Source organism: Callorhinus ursinus, unplaced genomic scaffold, assembly GCF_003265705.2.
Source record: "Callorhinus ursinus isolate GAN/ISIS: 27379988/994484 unplaced genomic scaffold, GSC_fseal_2.0 scaffold2, whole genome shotgun sequence".
Classification (NCBI taxonomy): Eukaryota; Metazoa; Chordata; class Mammalia; order Carnivora; family Otariidae; genus Callorhinus; species Callorhinus ursinus.
In genome coordinates this window covers 7,251,961-7,270,226 of record NW_027397064.1, presented here as the reverse complement: position 1 = coordinate 7,270,226, position 18,266 = coordinate 7,251,961, and the positions used below count along the sequence as shown (strand labels likewise).

General features: G+C 58.3%; 1 protein-coding gene across 1 annotated transcript; it reads left to right on the top strand.

Annotated features, from left to right (window-relative positions):
* The first annotated feature begins 2,280 nt into the window (after window positions 1-2,280).
* On the top strand, window positions 2,281-15,876 carry ITM2C (integral membrane protein 2C). The gene is made up of 6 exons (XM_025889861.2): window positions 2,281-2,517; window positions 10,054-10,194; window positions 11,949-12,137; window positions 13,344-13,454; window positions 13,998-14,148; window positions 14,651-15,876. The coding sequence occupies exons 1-6, from the start codon at window positions 2,404-2,406 to the stop codon at window positions 14,740-14,742; spliced, it is 798 nt and encodes a 265-aa protein (XP_025745646.1). The 5' UTR covers window positions 2,281-2,403; the 3' UTR covers window positions 14,743-15,876.
* Window positions 15,877-18,266: the final 2,390 nt, after the last annotated feature.

Genomic DNA, 18,266 nt, shown 5'->3' with positions numbered 1-18,266 from the left:
CAATAAGGGGGCGCCTGGGTGGGTCAGTCGGTTAAGTGACCAACCCTTGATTTTGGCTCAGGTCGTGATCTCAGGGTTGTGAGATTGAGCCCCCTGTAGTCTCCATGCTGGGCGTGAAGGCTGCTTAAGATTTTCTCTTTCCCTCTCCCTCTGCCCCTCCGCCCTTCCTCACTAAAAACAAAAACAAAAAAACACAATAAGATACAACTTGTTATATCAGCTAAGATTACTAAAATTAGACTGACTGACAGCACCAAACATTGGTGAAATTGTGGAGCAACTGGAACTCTCATACATTGCTGGTGGGAGTGTAAAATGATAAAATTCCACTCCTAAGCAGTAGTAAACTGAGGTGGGGGACAGGGTGGTATGAGTGATCTGCCCCAGGTCAGGCAACTAGGGGGTGCAATATCTGTGGAGAATTTAAACACAAGACTAAAACCAAACCAACTAAACATTGGGTCACTTTATCAATGCCATGTGATAAAATATGCCTATCTGCTGGAGTGGACCGTTCCTACCTCACCCTTTGTGATGCTATTTACTCAAGAAAAAAACAACAAACGTCAACAAAAAATGCTATGTCCGGAAATGTTCACAGCAGCTTTATTCATTAGCCAAAGACCAAAAGCAACCCTAAATGTCCATAACCAGGAGAATGGACAGACAATTGCAGTATATTAACAAAATGGAATATTACTCAGCCATTAAAAAGAACAAAGCATTGTGGGTAAATTTCATAAACATTATGAGACTTTGGCAGGTGGAAGGTTGAATGTGATTAGCTCCTTGGTTGCCGGGTTGCATCTTAGGACTTTCTATCTTCTGCCACAGGGATTAACACAATGCTTGACATGCAGGGGCCCTTGGGAAACACTTTCTGAATGGAGGAACTTATGTTGGGGATGCTGGGTGGGAATCTAACCAAGCGCTGGGACTTAACTTCTCCAAACAGCAAGATTCAACTAGGAGTCCTTGGAGCTGGTTAACAAGAGTCCATAGCCCCTTCCTCTCTGGCTCTTGTCCAAACCAAATTCATCTGCCTCCAAACCATCTTCTTCCACCTTCCCTTTCCTTCTCCCAGTTTCCTAGAGTGGTGGCCTTAGCATCAGTTAAATCTTCCTTCTCAAGCTGTCTGTCCTCAAGGCTGATAGATTCATCCAAGATCTGAACCAGGATGTTGGAGTCTGGGATGTGGGCACCTAGGGCTCAAAGCAGCCACCCAAGACCTAACAGGTGGGAAGGGTCAGTGGAGGACTTCCAACTATCCTCAACAAGCTCTCAGACTCCCCTGCCTTCCCCAGTCAACTCAACTGCAGAACCAAAAGCTGGTGTTCAGCCCAAGGCTATGTGTGGTCTGCTGGGTGTTGTCCCCAATCCAGTCTGGACCAGGGAGAGTAAGGAAAGATCCAGGGTTTGGGTGCCAAGAGTCACTCCAGTAACACAAGCCCCTGGTCCTACACAATACCAGTGATGCTTTGCAGGGGCAGAGTCTTGACTAGAACCCAAGCCTCCAGTCACCCACCCGGCAGATCTTCCTGCCACACTAGGCCCTCCTGGATAGGGGAGAAACGGGCCACAGGGCTGGTCACTCACTAACTGAGGCCGCAGCCTGCCCTCGTTTCTCTACTCCCAGCATCCTTAGCACGTATCCCCAGAGACCCTCAGGAAGTTTCTACAGGAATGAAAAATGAAGGAAAAAGGATGATGGAATATGAAAGAGATGTGGATGGATGCAGGATGCAGGCAGTTAGGCACCTGGCCTTGAAGCCCCCTCCTGGGCCCAGGACCGGTGGGAGGGAGCAATGAGAGCAGGTGTAGCGGAGGCACCAGCATTTCCAAAGAGGAGGGTATGAAGTGGGGGCGGGGAGATGAGGAATTTGTCTGGAAGCTGTATTTGCCGGACGAACACTCTTTTAACAAAGACAGTGTTATGGGGACGCTGGTCTTGGCGAGGAAGCTGGAAGGGATAAGGCTGCGAAAGGGGCTGAGTCCATGCCTGATTGGATGGAGGGATGGATGGAGGGATGGATGGATGGATGGATGGACGGACGGACGGATGGTGGGTGGATGAATGGAGTGAGTGAGTGAGCGAGTGACTGAGTGAGTGGCTGAGTGTGTGAGCAAACCTCAGCCCTCCTTCGGTGGGAGCGGCGCGCCCCACGGGGGTCACTGCGCGCCCCGGGGGTTGGGAAGGGGGCGCAGGCGCGGCGGGCGCCGAGGCCCTCCTCTGGAGGGGGGGGGCGGGGCGGACTAGAGGCGGGGTTAGGGAAAGGGACGCGAACACCAGCCAAACTTCCGGTGCCTGCAGAGCGGGGAGCGGCGGTCGCCCAGATCGCGGCTGCTCGGGCAGAGGCTGCACGGGCAGAGGCTGCACGGGCGGACGCGCGGCCGGGGGCAGCCATGGTGAAGATCAGCTTCCAGCCCGCCGTGGCCGGCATCAAGGGCGACAAGGCCGATAAGGCTTCGGCCGCGGCCCCGGCCCCGGCCGCCGAGATCCTGCTGACGCCCGCTCGGGTAAGAGGGGCCGGGGGTCTCAGGCTGGAGTCGGGGGGGCGAGGGGCGCCCCAACGGCCCCGGGAACTGTTCGAGTCGCATCGGGGTCCCGGAGCCGTGACCGGAGAGAGTGAGGGTCCGGAATGGGCCCTCCATCCCAAAGTGGGGAGAGGGCTTGGGTCCTCTCCTAAAGCGGCCGCCAAAAGCAAAAGTCCGAAGAGTGGGAGGGGTCCGAGTCGCTGGTCCCCAGGTGGGGAAGCGCTCGAGGTCTCCTCCCAAAGTGGAGGGGCCCTAAGTGGCTGGCCCCAAGACTGGGGAAGGGGCCGGTAAGAAGTTGGAGGAATGCTGGTGGAGGGTATGCGTCTGTTTCTAATCAAGGGGGAGGGGCCGAGAGTCGAACCCCAGGTGGGGGATGGGAGGAGGGTTGGACGTTGTTTCCCCAAAGTAGGGAGATGGGTCAGGATTGGTGGGGAATGGCTGGGGGGAGGGCGGGGGGGGGAGAGAGTCCGGTGCCAACGAAGGGGGAGGGGCCGTTGATTTCGTCCCAAACGGGGGGCTGCGGGGGGCGGGGAATGTGCTGCTGGTCTGCACCTGAATTGGTGGACCAGAAAATGGAAATAAACCAGGACCGGCCGGGCTGCCTGTCCGGGATTGAGGTTTGAGGTTCGAGGTTCGAGGTTCTAAGGCCAGGTGCCCAGATCTCACCCCACCCCCTGCCTTCTGGACCTCCCTGCTCCCCTCTTCCTTCCCCTCCGGGCTCTCGCTCTGCTCAGCTCCCTCCATCCCGCAGGGAGGCTCTCCCACTGCTCCGGTGCCCTCCCGCATCCCGGAGGCTCTTTGTGGGGGCGGGCCTCGGTGCACTCCGCCCCCTCCGGCGTCCTCCCCCCTCCTCCCCCTTCCCGCCGGCCGCGGGGGGAGAGAAGGCATTTCCGCCAGTGGAAAACTGTCTGAGCTGCGTGGAGTCTGACCCGGAGAGGGCAGGACGCGTGGCGGGCGGGGAGGGGAGGAGGTCCAGCCAGGCTGTATTGTGCTCCGGCAAAGGTGTCCACGTAGCCCTAGTCTCTGGCGGTCTTGGGGTGCACCAAGCGGTCGCATCTAGACTGGACTTCCAAAGTCTTTGTCCACTCCCCTTCTCTGCCCGCTGCGGGCTTCTGATGGCTCTTTCTCAGCGCCAGGTCCTTCCTCAAGTTTTGTGGCTCAGATTCAACCTTGCCCGGAGTATTACGGGGGGGGGGGGGGTGGCGGTGTGTGTGCAGGCGGAGAAAGAGGGGACACTTGAGAGGGGCCTCAGAGGTGGGTGGTGTCACATCCTGAGCAAAGACCCTGAGTGAGGAATGCACCGAGGAGCCCTCCCCTGTCCGGATGTGGTCACTGCATCATCCAGGACCACCTGGGCTGGGTTGGGGGTTGCTATGCACACCCAGCCAGAGCAACTCCATCTTCATCTAATGTTAAATGGGCAGGGGGCATTCCATATTTGAAGACCATGGTCTGCAGCTTTAAAAGTTTGCAAGGGTCTCTTCAAGCTTCCTTCCTTCCTTCACCAAGGAACCAGCTTCCTCTGCTCCTCTCAGCCCAGGGAGGGAGCAGGGCTGGGACCTTACCTCTTTCTTCTCCCAGGGCCTGCTCCCCAGCTCAGGCCTGGAATTCAGACCCTGCCTCTGAGGGCTGTAGGATTCCAGCAGAAGGGAGGACCAACCAGGCAGTAGGAGGATGTAATTCAAACCCTGAGAAGGTCCACCAGATTTCACAGGAGTGGCACGTTCTCCATGCCAATGGCGTGGGGTTGGATGGCAGGTGCCCGCATCACCTGGGTAATAACTGATATCCAGCTTCTGGCGCTGAAAGCCAGCATCTTCTCTTCCCCCTCACCCAGCGTGAAATGGAAATACCAACATCTTCCCGATGCTGTCTGTAATGGCCGTGAGCCTGCCTCCCAAACCTTGTTAGTTGCACAGAGTCCCCTGGCTGTCTTAATTTGGCACGGAGTGGGAGGATTAAAATCCTGGTACCTCTAGGACACAACTGCATATCAGTAAATGATCATAGCTCCCCAAGGCCTTGAGGTGATGCAGAGGGGGCTTTGGATGTTCCGTGTCAGTTCTGCCAGTCGCCTACTGGAATTGGAGGGGGTGGGGGGAGAGTTCACTGCTCTGGGCCTATTGTGCCCTCACCTGGCCAAGGGGCACATTCTCGTGTCCAGTAACCAGGGTGCGGATGGAGCCTCCCTCTCCTGCCTCTGGCGGTGAGCACAGCAGGTGTCAAGCATTCAGACAGAGGGCCACCGTTTAATAGGGCACTGAAGCAGATGGTGGGTGGACTGGGAGGCCCAGCCTTCTCCTTTATCAAGACAGAGCATTTGAGGTTTGCCCCATGCTGATGGGGACGCAGAGGAAGACTTATTAGAAGGTTTCTTCTGGCTGAAGGGGACCTGAGAACCCTCCTTGGTTACTGAGCTGGGCTCAAAAATCAGATATAAAGCCCTGGAAGGAGCACTTAGGGAATGGGCCTGTGAATGCCCTCAGCAGTGAGCTGCCCTGTGGCTGTTCCATGAAATGTCCACCTGCGTGCAGCCCCTGGGGGCCAGGGTGAGGCAGCGCAGCACCCTCACGGCGGGGCTCCCCCCTGCCTCTGACCAAAAACTCAAATACAAGGAGGATTCTGTCCCCAGACCTGCTGCTGGGAGGAAGTGCCTCAGTGGGCCGGGAAGGGATGGGGGTGGGGGCCCAGCTGGGCCTCCAGCTGCCCACCCTCCTCTTGGCGCTTGCCTCGGAGGTAATGAGAAGCCTGTGCTGATGGGCGACTGGCCAGAAGCCAGCCTGGAAAGTGGGCAGCCCGGGAAGCATCCCCTCTTAGCACGCGCTGGCTAGATCCTTCTTCCCCTTTGGAGGCCTACTCCTGGCCAGCCCTGCACCTCTCCACCCAGCTCCACTCTCCCCTCCATCTGCCTGTGCCTGAGTGCACGCATGCACACGCGCGTGCGCGCGCACACACAGCCAGGTGTAGGCATGTGCAGACCGGACTGAGCTGGGGGGCTGCAGATGGGCTTGGGGGCCTGCAAGAGGAGAGAGACAGAGATGTTCAATACCATCCTCTCTTCAGCGCCGGCTAATTTTCTCCTTGGCTTTGCCTTTGATTAATGGCTCCTGCGTCGCCCCCTCCCCCAGCCTGCATACCTGGGGATCAAATTTCACTTTCAGCGTCCTGGCCTCAGGCCGTTGGTGGGAGGGAGCTGGGTCTCCCGGAGTGGTTGGGGGAGGGTCCCCTGCCAGCCGGGAAGGCGGGCCTGGCCAGGCGTGGAGTGCTTCTGCCCGAGTGCCCCGGTACCTGCTGCCCCAGTGAGGGACCTTTGTAGGAAGGTGGTCCTGCCCCTGGTCCTGCCCCTGGTCCTGCCCCAGGGCAGGGTGGGCGGGGGGTGCTTCCGGGCATCCCGTCCCTGGCCAGCCCTGGGCCTTCCCAGGGGGGCTTGTGCTTTTGAACACACCACGATGGCTTTTCTGTTCCCTATTTCCTTCTCTTTTCTCTTTGCTCTTCTGGGCCGGTCCTTGCATGTTTCAAGGCTGTCAGCAACTGCCAGGGAGGCTGAGTTCCTCATAGAAAAAAAACTGTTTATGGTAAAATCATGGAAGCGCAGCCTGGCTACCCACCCCCCAACACACAAACACACTCTCCAAGTTTGTCCCCCAGGAGAGCTCTTCCAGCAGCCCGCTTTGCTGCTCGTCCTTCGGAGCCTTTGTTCTCTGGAGTCTCATCTTGACTGTCAGGAACCGAATAGACTCAGAGCAGAGGGTGGTGCGGGAGTTCTGGGGGGTCCATGCGGTTCCTCGCCCGGCGTGAGCCCAAGCCGCCAAGCCGCACAACAGGAATGGGGTTCCATGACTCCCTGGGGGAACCTACCCAGCGGTCTGGGCCTATTGTGCCCTCACCTGGCCACAGTTCACCCAGTTCTGTGTGCTCCGATGCCCACTCCCCCCAGCCCCACTTGGGCTGTCTGTCTGTCTCTCTCACACACACAACACATTGGTGACCTTGAACCTGTTCTGCAGCCTGGGAAAGCGAGGAAGGCCAGGCAAGAACCCCTCCCCCTCCAGCTGTCAGCCTGGGCTGCAGCAAGTGCATTTCTGGCTCCCTGCCAACCTCCTCCCAGCAGCCTGCAATTGTAGTTTAATCGGCTTGCAGTTAATTTGGACATCATTGTTACCGAGGAACTGTAGCTGGGGGGCTCCCCAGGAGCCGTGGGAGTCCGCTGAGTTAATGCTCCAGTTGGCTGGGCTCCCCTTGACCGCTGTGGCCCTGGCTTTGCTAACCCATTTAATGAGCCATTGCGGGCCTCAGTGCAACGGGTAGGGGAGGCCCAGGCCCCTTTCGGCCCCCTGGCCGGCCGGCTCACGTGCCCCACACGAGTGCTCAGCGAGGCACTTTGCTCAGAAAGCCCAGTTGCCTTGGAAACAGTAGGCAGTGTTTTTCTACTTTCTAAATGGAAGCCCCCCCAAAGGCCTGGCTGCTCCATGGGGGAGGGGGTGGCATTTCCCTGGGTCTCCAGCATGACAGGGGAAGCAGCTGGGGGTGTCTCAGGAAGCAGGCTTCTCCAGGGACAGCCAGGAATCCCCAGGTTCTCTGTTGGGTGGTGTGGGGCCCAGTAAGCAGTGACAGCTTCCGGGCAGGATTGAGGGGCCCTCCCTCCTGTGTGGGGCTTGGTGTCTAAAGTCCCTTTTTCCTCGAAGCAGGGACGTCCATGGCTCCCCGTCTGCCTCCTGGCAAGCTCTGGTCCTGCTTTGCCTTCCAGCAGGGCGCAGGCTGCGGGGGGCGGAGCAGGGCAGCTGAGCCTCAGGTGTGCAGTAGGGGGTGGGATCAGGAGCTGTGTTAGCCCCAGACGCGTGAGGGGCATGTCCACTGCACATCTAGGACAGGTGGGGGGTCCTCAGCCTTCCTCGTGACCCCCACAGAGTAAGGACGCAGGGTGGTACCCAGGGGACCCCCTAGAGGCCGTTTTCTCCTCAGCCACATAGCCACCCCCGTGCCCACCCCCTCCCCAGGCCCTTAAAAACACCTCCCCCAGCCCGAAGCAGAAAGGCCACATTAAAACCGCCTTAAAAACCAGAGGCCTCCTTGTCTGTGAACCTCAGCCGAGGAGCAGGCTCTGAGGCCCCCGAGGCTCTCTCGCTTGTGGCCCGATGACTTTGTTTTGTTTTGTTTTGTTTTGTTCTTTTTTAAAAACAGTTCTCACAAGCTTGCCTCTCTGGCTTTCCTGAATGCAGGAGCGAAAGCATGGCCAGTGTGCAGCCTCAACAGCTGTCCAGGGCCTTGGCCCTGCAAAGGAGAAGCTCAGCTGAGAAAGATCTGCTATTTTTATCTAGCACTTCATCCTTGACAAAGGCCTTTCAGATTCTTTGTCTCCTTTAATCCCTGTGACTTCACATTTCCAGAGAGAAGCTGGCGGGTGGGGGTTGCAGTGCTCCCCTAGGGGGGGTCCTAGTGCCTGCTGGGGCCCCGCTCAACTTCCAGGGACCGCTCACCCCACTGCACCAAAATGTCCCTCCCCAGGGGCAGGATCCACAGCTGGTGCAGGCAGCCCGGCCTGTCTCCCAGGTCAGCCATGGTTCTTTGGGACCCACTCAGGACTCTGGAGGAGCAGAAAGGCCACCACCTCATCTGCAGGAGCCCCTGGGTGGCTTGCTCCTCGTGGGCTCCCCCCCCCGAGACAGCAACTGTCCCCGTGGGACCTTGGTTAGGGAACCCCAGGGTTCCCTAAGCAGATGCCAGCCAGGTGGGTGCCTCTCTGGTCTTGATCACAGGCCCCCCGCGGCAGGGCTGAGTTGGTGGGAGCCCCAGCGCTCAGCTGGTGAGTTTGAGGCAGGGGGTTTGGCCTCCCACCCCTGCCAGGTGAGCTCCCTGGAGGGCAGACGGGGGTGTTGGGGAGCAGGGTGGGCCAGGGCACCTCTGTGTCCCATGGTGCAGAGTCTGGGGGCTAGCTGGTCTGGTGATGGATGTGCCCGGGGAGGGGGAGGGGCCTCCAGGGGCTTTTGTCCTTTTCCTGGGTATGGGTGAGTAGGAGAGCCCCAAGCAGGGAGGCATTTGCCCCTCTGATGGTACTCCCCATTGCTCCCCGAGGCCTGGGCCCCATGCCCCACCCCGAGGCCAGGCCTCCCGTGCTGAGATAAGGGCCTATCTGTCCGAGGTAACTAGGACCTGAGCTGGGTCCCCAGCCCCCAGAGTAAAGGGAGAGAGGACACATGGCACAAAGCGGGCTAAGCCGGCAGTTCGTGGCCCCTGTGGAGTGAGAAGCTTCTGGCCTCCAGGCAGGAGCTCCTTCCCTTCCCCTACACTGCCTCAGCTCCTGGAGGCTGGGGGTCTTTGGGACTGGACTCTGCCCTCACCCTGACTGTATCTGGACCCCATGGAGGAAGGATTGAATGGGGACAGTGGTGGCAGAGGCAGACCTGGGTTCCTGCAACAGCTCCCAGGATAGGTGAGGGCCTGGGTTCGGGCGGGGGAGGGGGGTCGGGGGGGGGGGCACGAACAGACATGAGAGATGGCCCAGGTCACCTAGCTCCTGAAGAGCCTGAATCATGACACTCCTAGGCCAGAGCTCCGGGTGGAGCAGTGAGATCGACACACACACCGTGGTCCGCCAGCCCAGACGTGTGTGCCCGGAGTAAGGTCCGTTTGACTTACAGCTGCTTGGCAGCCCCGAGGCTACTGCCATGAGCCCGTCTGGCTCCCCAGAGCAGACTTTTTCCAGGAGCCTCCTGCCCTGGCCTCTCTGACGGCAGCCACTGCCACTGCGGCCACATTTCCCTCCTGGCAGAAGTGCCCCGGCTTCTGGAAGCCTCCAGACTTCACCCTTCAGGCTCCACTCCTGACAGCCTGCTTGACGCTGCCGGGGGGCCGTGGCTGCTCCCCGGCAGGTGGAGCTGTGCCCGGCGGGAATCGCAGGCTCAGGGCTGCCTGGCCGGAGGGAGATCAGCACCGTGCCCGGACCCCGTGGGCTTCCTGGGACCTCTGTCTCCCTCAGCCAGTGACCGTTCCCTGCCACAGCCTTCCTGGTGGAGCCCAGAAGCCACCTCCCACTGCCCCGGTTCCTGTCCACCCTGTGCACTGCCACCTTTGGGTGGATCCGAAGCCTTCCCTGGCTCCCCATTGCCCAGAGCAGCAGCTCCCCAGTGCACCCCAATTCCTACAGGTTCCTGGGTCTGGTGCAATTATTAAGGCCATGTCTCTGCTTCCCCCATTCTGTGTTTAAGAGAGTGACACTGTAGTCACAGCTGGGATAATGAAGAGGACGAAAGGCCTGGGTGATGCAGATGGGCCTGCTCCCAGGGGGTCATTCTGCGTGGCTTCGATGTGGGTCTCAGTTTATCTTTACCTGGGTGGAGACCGGAGAGGCCCTGACAAGGCATTCCTTCCAGATGATGCTGTGTGTCCCCAACATGCCCCCCCACCTTGTCCCAAGGCTCAGTCCCTGCCCCCAGGGTGAGGTCTCCTTTGGGAAAGGGACGGGAGGATTCTGGGAGGTACGGGACCACCACCTGGCTGAGCCGGCCCTGCAATCCACAGGAGGAGCGGGCCCCCCCGCAGCGCTACAAGAAGGGGAGCTCTGTAGGCGGCGTGTGCTACCTGTCAATGGGCATGGTCGTGTTGCTCATGGGCCTCGTGTTCGCCTCCGTCTACATCTACAGATACTTCTTCCTTGCACAGGTGAGGCCATTCGGGAAGGGAGGCACGGGGCTCAGGGAAAGGTGCTGTTTAGAGAGACTTGCAGGGATGTGGCGGGAGCGGCTGAGAGCCAGGTGCTTGGGGCTTGTGAGGGGAGGGGTGGCAGGTGACCTGCCCCCGGGTGGGAGTGGGTGCCCAGCCAAGCCCAGAAGCCCTGCGTGCTCCCTCCATGGGGCCTCCCCTGGGTACGCGCCAGCCTACCTGGCCCCTTGCCTGGAGGGGGGAGCAGGGCCCCATCTTCTGACTCCCGCGGACCCTGGCAGACTGCCCTCACCTGCCTTCAGACCCAGCTGACGCCCAACCGGGAACTCTTCCAGGAGCACAGTTAGCAGTGGGGGGCCCGGGATGGGAATCTGTGGCCCCTTCCCACACTGTCACCCTGGAGGGTTTTCACCAGAAACTCAGATCCAGCAGAAATCGGAACTCTGTGATCCCTCCAGAGCCGGACCCTGTGCCCAGGGGTCATGCTTTAAGAATTTGCGTTCCTCGGACGTTTATTTGGATTATAAAACAAGGAGGGTAGACAGTGGGTTAATGGACAGACCCACCAGCACTTCCTCCTGCAAGGGGTGGCCTCCACCCATGCTGGCACCCCAGTTAGGTGCTCACACTGCCAGTCGGGGCCTGCAGCTGGCAGGAGAACCGGTCATGGTCACGGTGACCTTGTGACCAGTCCAGACCTGGGGCGGGAGACGGTGCCACCAAGGTAGTTCAGTTAAAGCTCAAAGGAATAATCGTTAAGTGCAATGCACAGGGAATTTCTGAGTGACAGAGAAGCTGGGAATTGCCAGTCATGTGAGACCAAGTGACCTCTTCCCACCCTCAAGCAATGATTTTTAGCTTTGTTACTTTGTTTTTTCCGTGATGGAAATTACTGAAGAGTTTTTGTATTCCATGTGACTTTTCCCTGGAAACCTCAGCTTCCACACACCTGCCGACTTCCCTTTTGTTTGGCATGTCCTCCCACCTCTCCCCATCTTCCCCCTCCCGCGGGCCCTTCCTGAGCACCCTGGGACCCTCCTGCTCTAGCTCCTGGTCCCCTCTCTTCCCAGCCCCAACTTGTGCTCTCCTGGGGCTCCTCACCCCACCCCACTTGCTGGGAAATGGGGGCACCTCAGAGCAGCCTCCGAATCTGTGCCCTGGACAGTATGATTCGTGTGTGATGATTCATCCCCCTGGGAGAGCTCACACGAAAACAGAGAAAGGGCAGTTCTGCTGATGGCAGGCCAGTAGTCTGCGCACAGATCTGGGGGCCCCTGGAGAGGGACAAGGTGGGCACATTGGTCCACGTGCTCAGCCGCTTGGCCTCAGTCATGTCACATGCCTCCCCACCCTTGATGAGGGGGCAATGCGGCTGGCTGTTCACATAGGGGCTCAGTGTTTGGCAGGACTGCTCAAGGGGCACAGGGTCCAGGGAAGGTAGTGGGACCTGTGTGAGGTTGGACACGGAGCTGCCTCCTGGACACCCCACAGGGACCCACAGTTCAATCTGGGGCTCCTCTGTTTGCCCCTGAGAGTCAAGGAAGTTGTCCACCTCGGACCCAGGAGAGCCGGCTTACCCTCCCTCTCCCTGACTCCCTATGTTTCTCAGTTTCTCCATCTGTGAAATGGGTTTCATTGTCCCACCCTTCCCTCTTGCCAAGGCCCTGGGGTCATGGCGCGGTGGGGTCAGCAGGGTGGCTGTGCTGAGGGCGCTGCGTGACCAGTCTGTCTCTCTCTCCAACCTCCCCCCCCAGCTGGCCCGAGACAACTTCTTCCACTGTGGGGTTCTCTACGAGGACTCCCTGTCCTCCCAGGTCCGCACGCGGATGGAGCTGGAGGAGGACGTGAAGATCTACCTCGAAGAGAACTATGAGCGCATCAATGTGCCGGTGCCCCAGTTCGGCGGCGGTGACCCCGCAGACATCATTCATGACTTCCAGCGGGTGAGGCCGGCCGGGGCTGGGACAGGAGTGGTGGAAGGGTGTCCTGAGGACCCAGAGCCCCCCTTCCACCAGGGGTCATGAGAAAGGAGAACAGGAGCGAAAGGAGGCCAGTGTCCCTAGTACCTCCTTTGAGTATGTACTGTGTAATGGCAAGTATGTGTAATAGACGGCGGGTTAGGTTGCTCAGGATTTTAAAGACCCTGCTTTTGTTATAGAGGCAGTGTTTATCACTGAACGTGAGCCAGCCATGGTGGATTTTCTCCTCGGCCACCTGACCGCTGCAGACACTGGCCATCACGGGCTAGGCCAGTGTTCCTTTTAAAACTGGGTATTTTGTGTTGACGTTTTCCGGAGGTGTAGCATTCCTGCCATCAAGTGCATTAAGTGTACAGCTTGGTGGATTTTGCCAGAGGCTACGTGCAGTGCCACCCAGATCAAGATTTGGAATTTTGCCAGCACCCCAGAAGGTTCCCTTGTGCCCCTCCCCCCAGTCCGTACCCCCTCCCAAGAGGTAACCATCCTTTGCACTTTTTTTTTTTTTAGATTTTATTTATTTGAGAGAGAGCACGAGCAGGGGTGGGGGAGGGGCAGCGGGAGAGGGAGAAACAGACTCTCGGCCAAGCAGGGAGCCCACAGGACTCGATCCCAGGACCCCGAGACCATGACCTGAGCAGAAGGCAGCCGCTTAACGGACTAAGCCCCCCTCAAAACTGTCGCACTTCCGTTGCCAGCAACAGTTTTAAGGCTAGTGAAACACAGACTCCCCAGCTGTCTGTCCCCCGTACTTGGTTCCAAGAGCTTCCTAGGGATTCTCCAGAAGGATCCCTTCGCTCTGTATCCTGGACACTCTTGTCGCTGAAGCCCACAGGGAGCCAGGGTTGGAGCATCTCTTGCTGAGGCTCCAGGCTGTCCGCAGGGATGACAGGACCTCACAGGGGTGATGAAATGCGCACTTGGAACATCACTGTCTTCCCCACACCTCAGCTCTGTGACCGCAGAGAAGGGCCCTCATAACAGCTGAGGCGCTGGACACTTGGTGTTTTTCATGTAGTGCGTGGAAGCTCCCTCAGACACGGGCGAGGCGAGGCGCAGGAATTGGGGGCGCGTGACACTGGCACGGCGGGCTGGTGGCTCTGGTGGCCCGAGGGGCCCGCCGGGGCCAGGCGCTCACCTGCAGAGCCTGACACGGCCCCTCCTCCCGCTCAGGGGCTCACCGCCTACCATGACATCTCCCTGGACAAGTGCTATGTTATCGAGCTCAACACCACCATTGTGCTGCCCCCCCGAAATTTCTGGGAGCTCCTCATGAACGTGAAGGTGAGCAGGAGCCCTCGTGGCATCTCGCGGCGCTCCCCCGTGGACGCCAGGCCTGGGGCAAGGGAGGGTCCTGCGGTGGGAGTGTTGCTGTCAGCTGGGCCCAGCACCCCAGATTGGCCCCTGCTCCTCCATCTTCCTTCCCCCGCGCCCAGAGTCAACGCCCCTCCTTTTCTTCTCCCTACCGTGCTCTGCCTCCCTCCCTCTCTCACGAAGAGCCCAGCTTCCTTAGCCCCCTAGGCCAGGCCCCCCCACCGTTGGCAGTGCAGGGAACCCCCCTCCCAGCAGCACACCCCCCCCTTGGGGAGGGAGACCAGACTCCCCCACATGCAGCACCAGGGCGCAACCAGAAACTGCCCGGGCGCGTCCGAAGGGCGAGCCCCGGCGGCTGTGGATGGGGAGGCGGGCGGGGGTGGACAGCACTTCAGGTGGCGGGGGACTCCGAGTGAGCAGGACAGCGGTGAGGGGAGCGGGCGGCGGGCAGGGGAGCCCGAGGTGGGAGAGCCGTGCATGCTGACCCGGCACTGCGGCCGCCCCCCTCCGCAGAGAGGGACCTACCTCCCGCAGACGTACATCATCCAGGAGGAGATGGTGGTGACGGAGCACGTCAGCGACAAGGAGGCCCTGGGCTCCTTCATCTACCACCTGTGCAGCGGGAAGGACACCTACCGGCTGCGGCGCCGGGCCACCCGGAGGCGTGAGTGGCCGGCCCCACCCATGGGGGCCCCTGCCCTGAGCTCTGGGCCACAGCCACCATCCCCCCCATGCCTGGCCGGAGCTCAGACCATAGCCCTACGAGCAGCTCGTGGTAACTCAGCACTTCCCACGGGCCAGGCCCAGGTTCACGCTCCTTACGTCCTTCCCAGAGCCTGTAAGTTGTCGTCATCCTCATCATTACTCTTGCTGCCCCTTGAGAGATGAGGAAACGGAGGGACAGAGAGGTTAAGTGACACCCCTGAGGTCACACAGCAGGGAAGGTGCCAGAGCTGGGCAGTCTTGACTCCAGCTCTTGAGTTGAGCTCTCTCACCCCTTCGGTGCACTGCCTCCGGGTGAGTCTGGGTGTCATCTCCTGGGCCACCCCTTCCTCCCCTCGCGCCCTCCCCCTCTCAGGGTCCTGAGGTCCCCCTGGTAGCCTCTGTGGCCCAGCCAGCACCGGGCCAGGACACAGTCCTCACTGAGATTCTCTCTTCCCTCCCAGGGATCAACAAGCGAGGGGCCAAGAACTGCAACGCCATCCGCCACTTCGAGAACACCTTCGTGGTGGAGACCCTCATCTGCGGGGTGGTGTGAGGGCCGCCCCCTCCAGGCCCCACCCCTGCCCTCTGCCGTGTTTCTCTTCTGGCCACTCTGGCTGTCCTCTTTCCCCTCGCTTAGCTTGTACTTTGGACACCTTTCCATAGATGTGACGTGTCTCCTGGTTCCTTTCTAGCCCTGCCCACCTCCCCGTACCAGAGCCGTGACCTCTCGAGGCCCCACCTCTTCCGAGCTCCCGGGTCTGGGGGACAGGAGGGCGCCACCGGGTGGTTGCCGTGACCACCGTCCTGCAGTCTGGCCCGCCGGGGCCGGCCCCCAGCTGCTCTGGCAGCCCAGGGGAAGGGCTGGACAGAGAGGCCAGGCTCGTGGGGGCCCTGGGCGAGGGGACAGCCGGGGATGGGGTGTGGGGCTCAGAAATGTCTGCACAGCTGGGGAAGTCCCACAAGGCTTGTTCCTTGGACAGTCCCATGTCCAGATTCCCAGATCTGGGCTGAGGATGGGGGAGTGTGCCCAGGGATGGACCCACCCAGAGCACAAAGGAAGATGGGGTCCTGGGGCTCCCCCCCAGGGCTCTTGTCAGTGCCTTCAGCCCACCAGCAGGAGCCTGGAGTGAGGGGTGGGGATCAGTCTGCCAAGCACAATCGTTCTCCGAGTGGAACCAAAGAAGGGAGGAGCCAGGGCCCCCCCGGCCCTGCCCCCCCAGGAGCACAAGCACGGGGGGTCCTGCGGCCATGGCACGGGGATGGGACAGAGGGGGGGGCCACTCTCACCTGTCAGCGGGCAGCCCTGCGGGGCTGAGCACTGAGCAGAGCCAAGGGGGTGGGCTCGCTGCTTTCTCCAAGCTTGGAGCTGTTTTAGAAGATAATGTGGGGGAAAGGGAGAGCCACCTGGTACTTGTACACCCTACCGCCTCCTCGTTCTGAAATTCCGTCCCCCTCGGCTTTGGGGGAATGCAGCCTTTTTTTCCTTTTCCTTCTCACTTTTGCATGTTTTTACTGATCATTCAATATGCTAACCGTTCCCAGCCCTGAGCCTTGAAGAGGAGGTTTCGACGCCTCCGTCAGACTTAGGTGCTCTCTGGAGATGAAACTCTTAAATGCTTTGTATATTTTCTCAACTAGATCCCTTTTCAGAAGTGTCCGTAGAACAATAAAAATCTTTGACTTCTGACTTGGACTTGGGAGCGGCGGGGAGGGTTGGGCAGAGGTGGGGCCGTTGCCGGGTTCAGCCAGGGAGGGTCCGTCACCCCCCAGTCCTCACACCTCGTCGAGCCAGGTAGATTCACATTTTTACAGGAAGGAGGAAGAAGGGCTTTGGAGACCAGAAGTAACTTGCCCAAGGTCATGCTGCTTTCAAGTGCCCATAAACCACCCCATTTAGTTCCACACGGAAGATGACATCATTATTGCTTGTCCTTAAGCACAAGGACGATGTAGTGTTCCACACAATTTCGAGGCAATTAGTAACCATCCCGGTGGTCTGAGCTGAGGTTGGCCTGAGTCACAGGGTCGCATTCTGCAGGGAAGGAGGCGATGGGAGAGCCAGCCCAGAGCTTTGGCCGGGTGGACCCCAGAGGCGGGACCTGGGGCGACTGTGGCTGCCTATGCCCTTGCAGCTGGTCTGGCTCAATAATCCTGTGAGGGACATAAACGACTCAGGTTAGTGCAGACACACCTTGTTCTCAAAGGCAATCTTGCCCAGACGTCAGTCTACACGCAATGCAATCACAATTAAAACACTGATAGGATTTATTGTTTAACTTGACACAGTTCTTTTGGGAAAGTCAATATGGGGAACGGTCTGGTAAGTCCGCAGAAGGGGAAAGAACAGCCTTCAGGTATTAGGCATTATAAATTACCATAATTAAGAAGTTACAGGTAGCAAAGGAGAAGGTCAGTAGGACAATGGAGGGCCTGGAAATTGTGTTAAATATAAGGAAACTTAGTGGGGGCACGTGTGGGTTCTTTTTAATGGCTAGCCATTTTGACAAAAATTAACCTGGATCCTACTTCCCTGTAACATTAATTCTGGATAGACCAACGTTTTTAAGGATGATATGAAGCCATAAAAGTACTTAAGAGGGGCGCCTCAGTCGGTTGAGCGTCTGCCTTCGGCTCAGGTCATGATCCCAGGCTCCTGGGATCGAGTCCCACATTGGGCTCCCTGCTCAGTGGGAAGCCTGCTTCGCCCTCTCCCTCTGCCTCCCCCCTGGCTTGTGTTCGTGCTCTCTCTCTCAAATAAATAAATCTTTAAAAAAATAAATAAAAGTACTTAAGAAATGATTTAACGGAATTTTAGAGGAGGGAAAAACCTAAGCATGATACCCACCAGTTGCGACTTGACTATGGAAAACTAATTTATGTACAGCCAAACACCACAAAGGCAAAAGATCTTTGGGGGGGGGCAAACTGGGGGAGATGCTTTTGAAACCTAGGACATAGAAAGGGCTGTTTTCCTCAATATGCAACGTTCCTATAAATCATGAAACATGAACAACCCAACGGGTAAATAGGCAAAGACTATGAACAGGCGGTGCAGAGTAAGGGAAATTCAAGTGGGTCATTGCTTAAACGTGAAAAGATGTTTAATTGCAGTTGTTTTTATTAAATATTTTACACTGTGAAGCGTTTACTACATATAAAATGCTGCATATAAATCACAAGGATATAAGTGATGAAGCCTCACGACCAGTGTGTATCTGGAGACCCACCAGGCAACCTAATGAAACAGAAGACTGCCAATATTGCTGATTTCCTCGTATGCACCTCTCCATTTGCTGCTAACAAACCACCACCCAGACTTAATGGCCTCACACAGCAGTTTACTATTTTTCCTGGTTCTCAGGGATGGCTGAGTTTGGCCAGCTCTCAGGAGCGGCTCACTCCTGCTTTGCATTCAGCTGGGTGCTTGGCCGCACTCCCCATCCAAGGTGCTCCTCCCCTCCCACGCCTCACTCAGCACGGCCTCCAACCAATACCCTGGCCTTCCTTAGAGGTTGGCAACCAAGCCCCAAGCCAGAGGAAGCCAGAGGCTTTAGACCTCTTAAAGCCTGGAATCCAAAGTTCCAGAACGTTCTTTCATTGCATTGTTGGTCAAAGCAAGTCACAAAACCAGCCCTGACTTAAGTGGAAGGGAAGGAGACCACCTCTAGATGGTGGGAGAAGCGTTCATGCTCAGGGATGCAGGGAACGTTGGCTCCCATGTTCAGAGACACACACCCCACCCCACCCCCACCACATATCCCAGCCCCTCCCCTCCATACTCTTCCCTCCATATCCTGTACAGGACATTAAGGAAACATCTATTCTTAGGTCTAAAGACAACCATGAAAATATGTCAATTTTCCATGTTAGCCAATCTCTTTATATTGATTAGTCAGTCCAGGCTAATTAATAATGCCTATTCCAGGGGCACCTGGGTGGCTCAGTCGTTAAGCGTCTGCCTTCGGCTCAGGTCATGATCCCAGGGTCCTGGGATCGAGTCCCGCATCGGGCTCCCTGTTCCACGGAAGCCTGCTTCTCCCTCTCCCACTCCCCCTGCTTGTGTTCCCTATCTCGCTG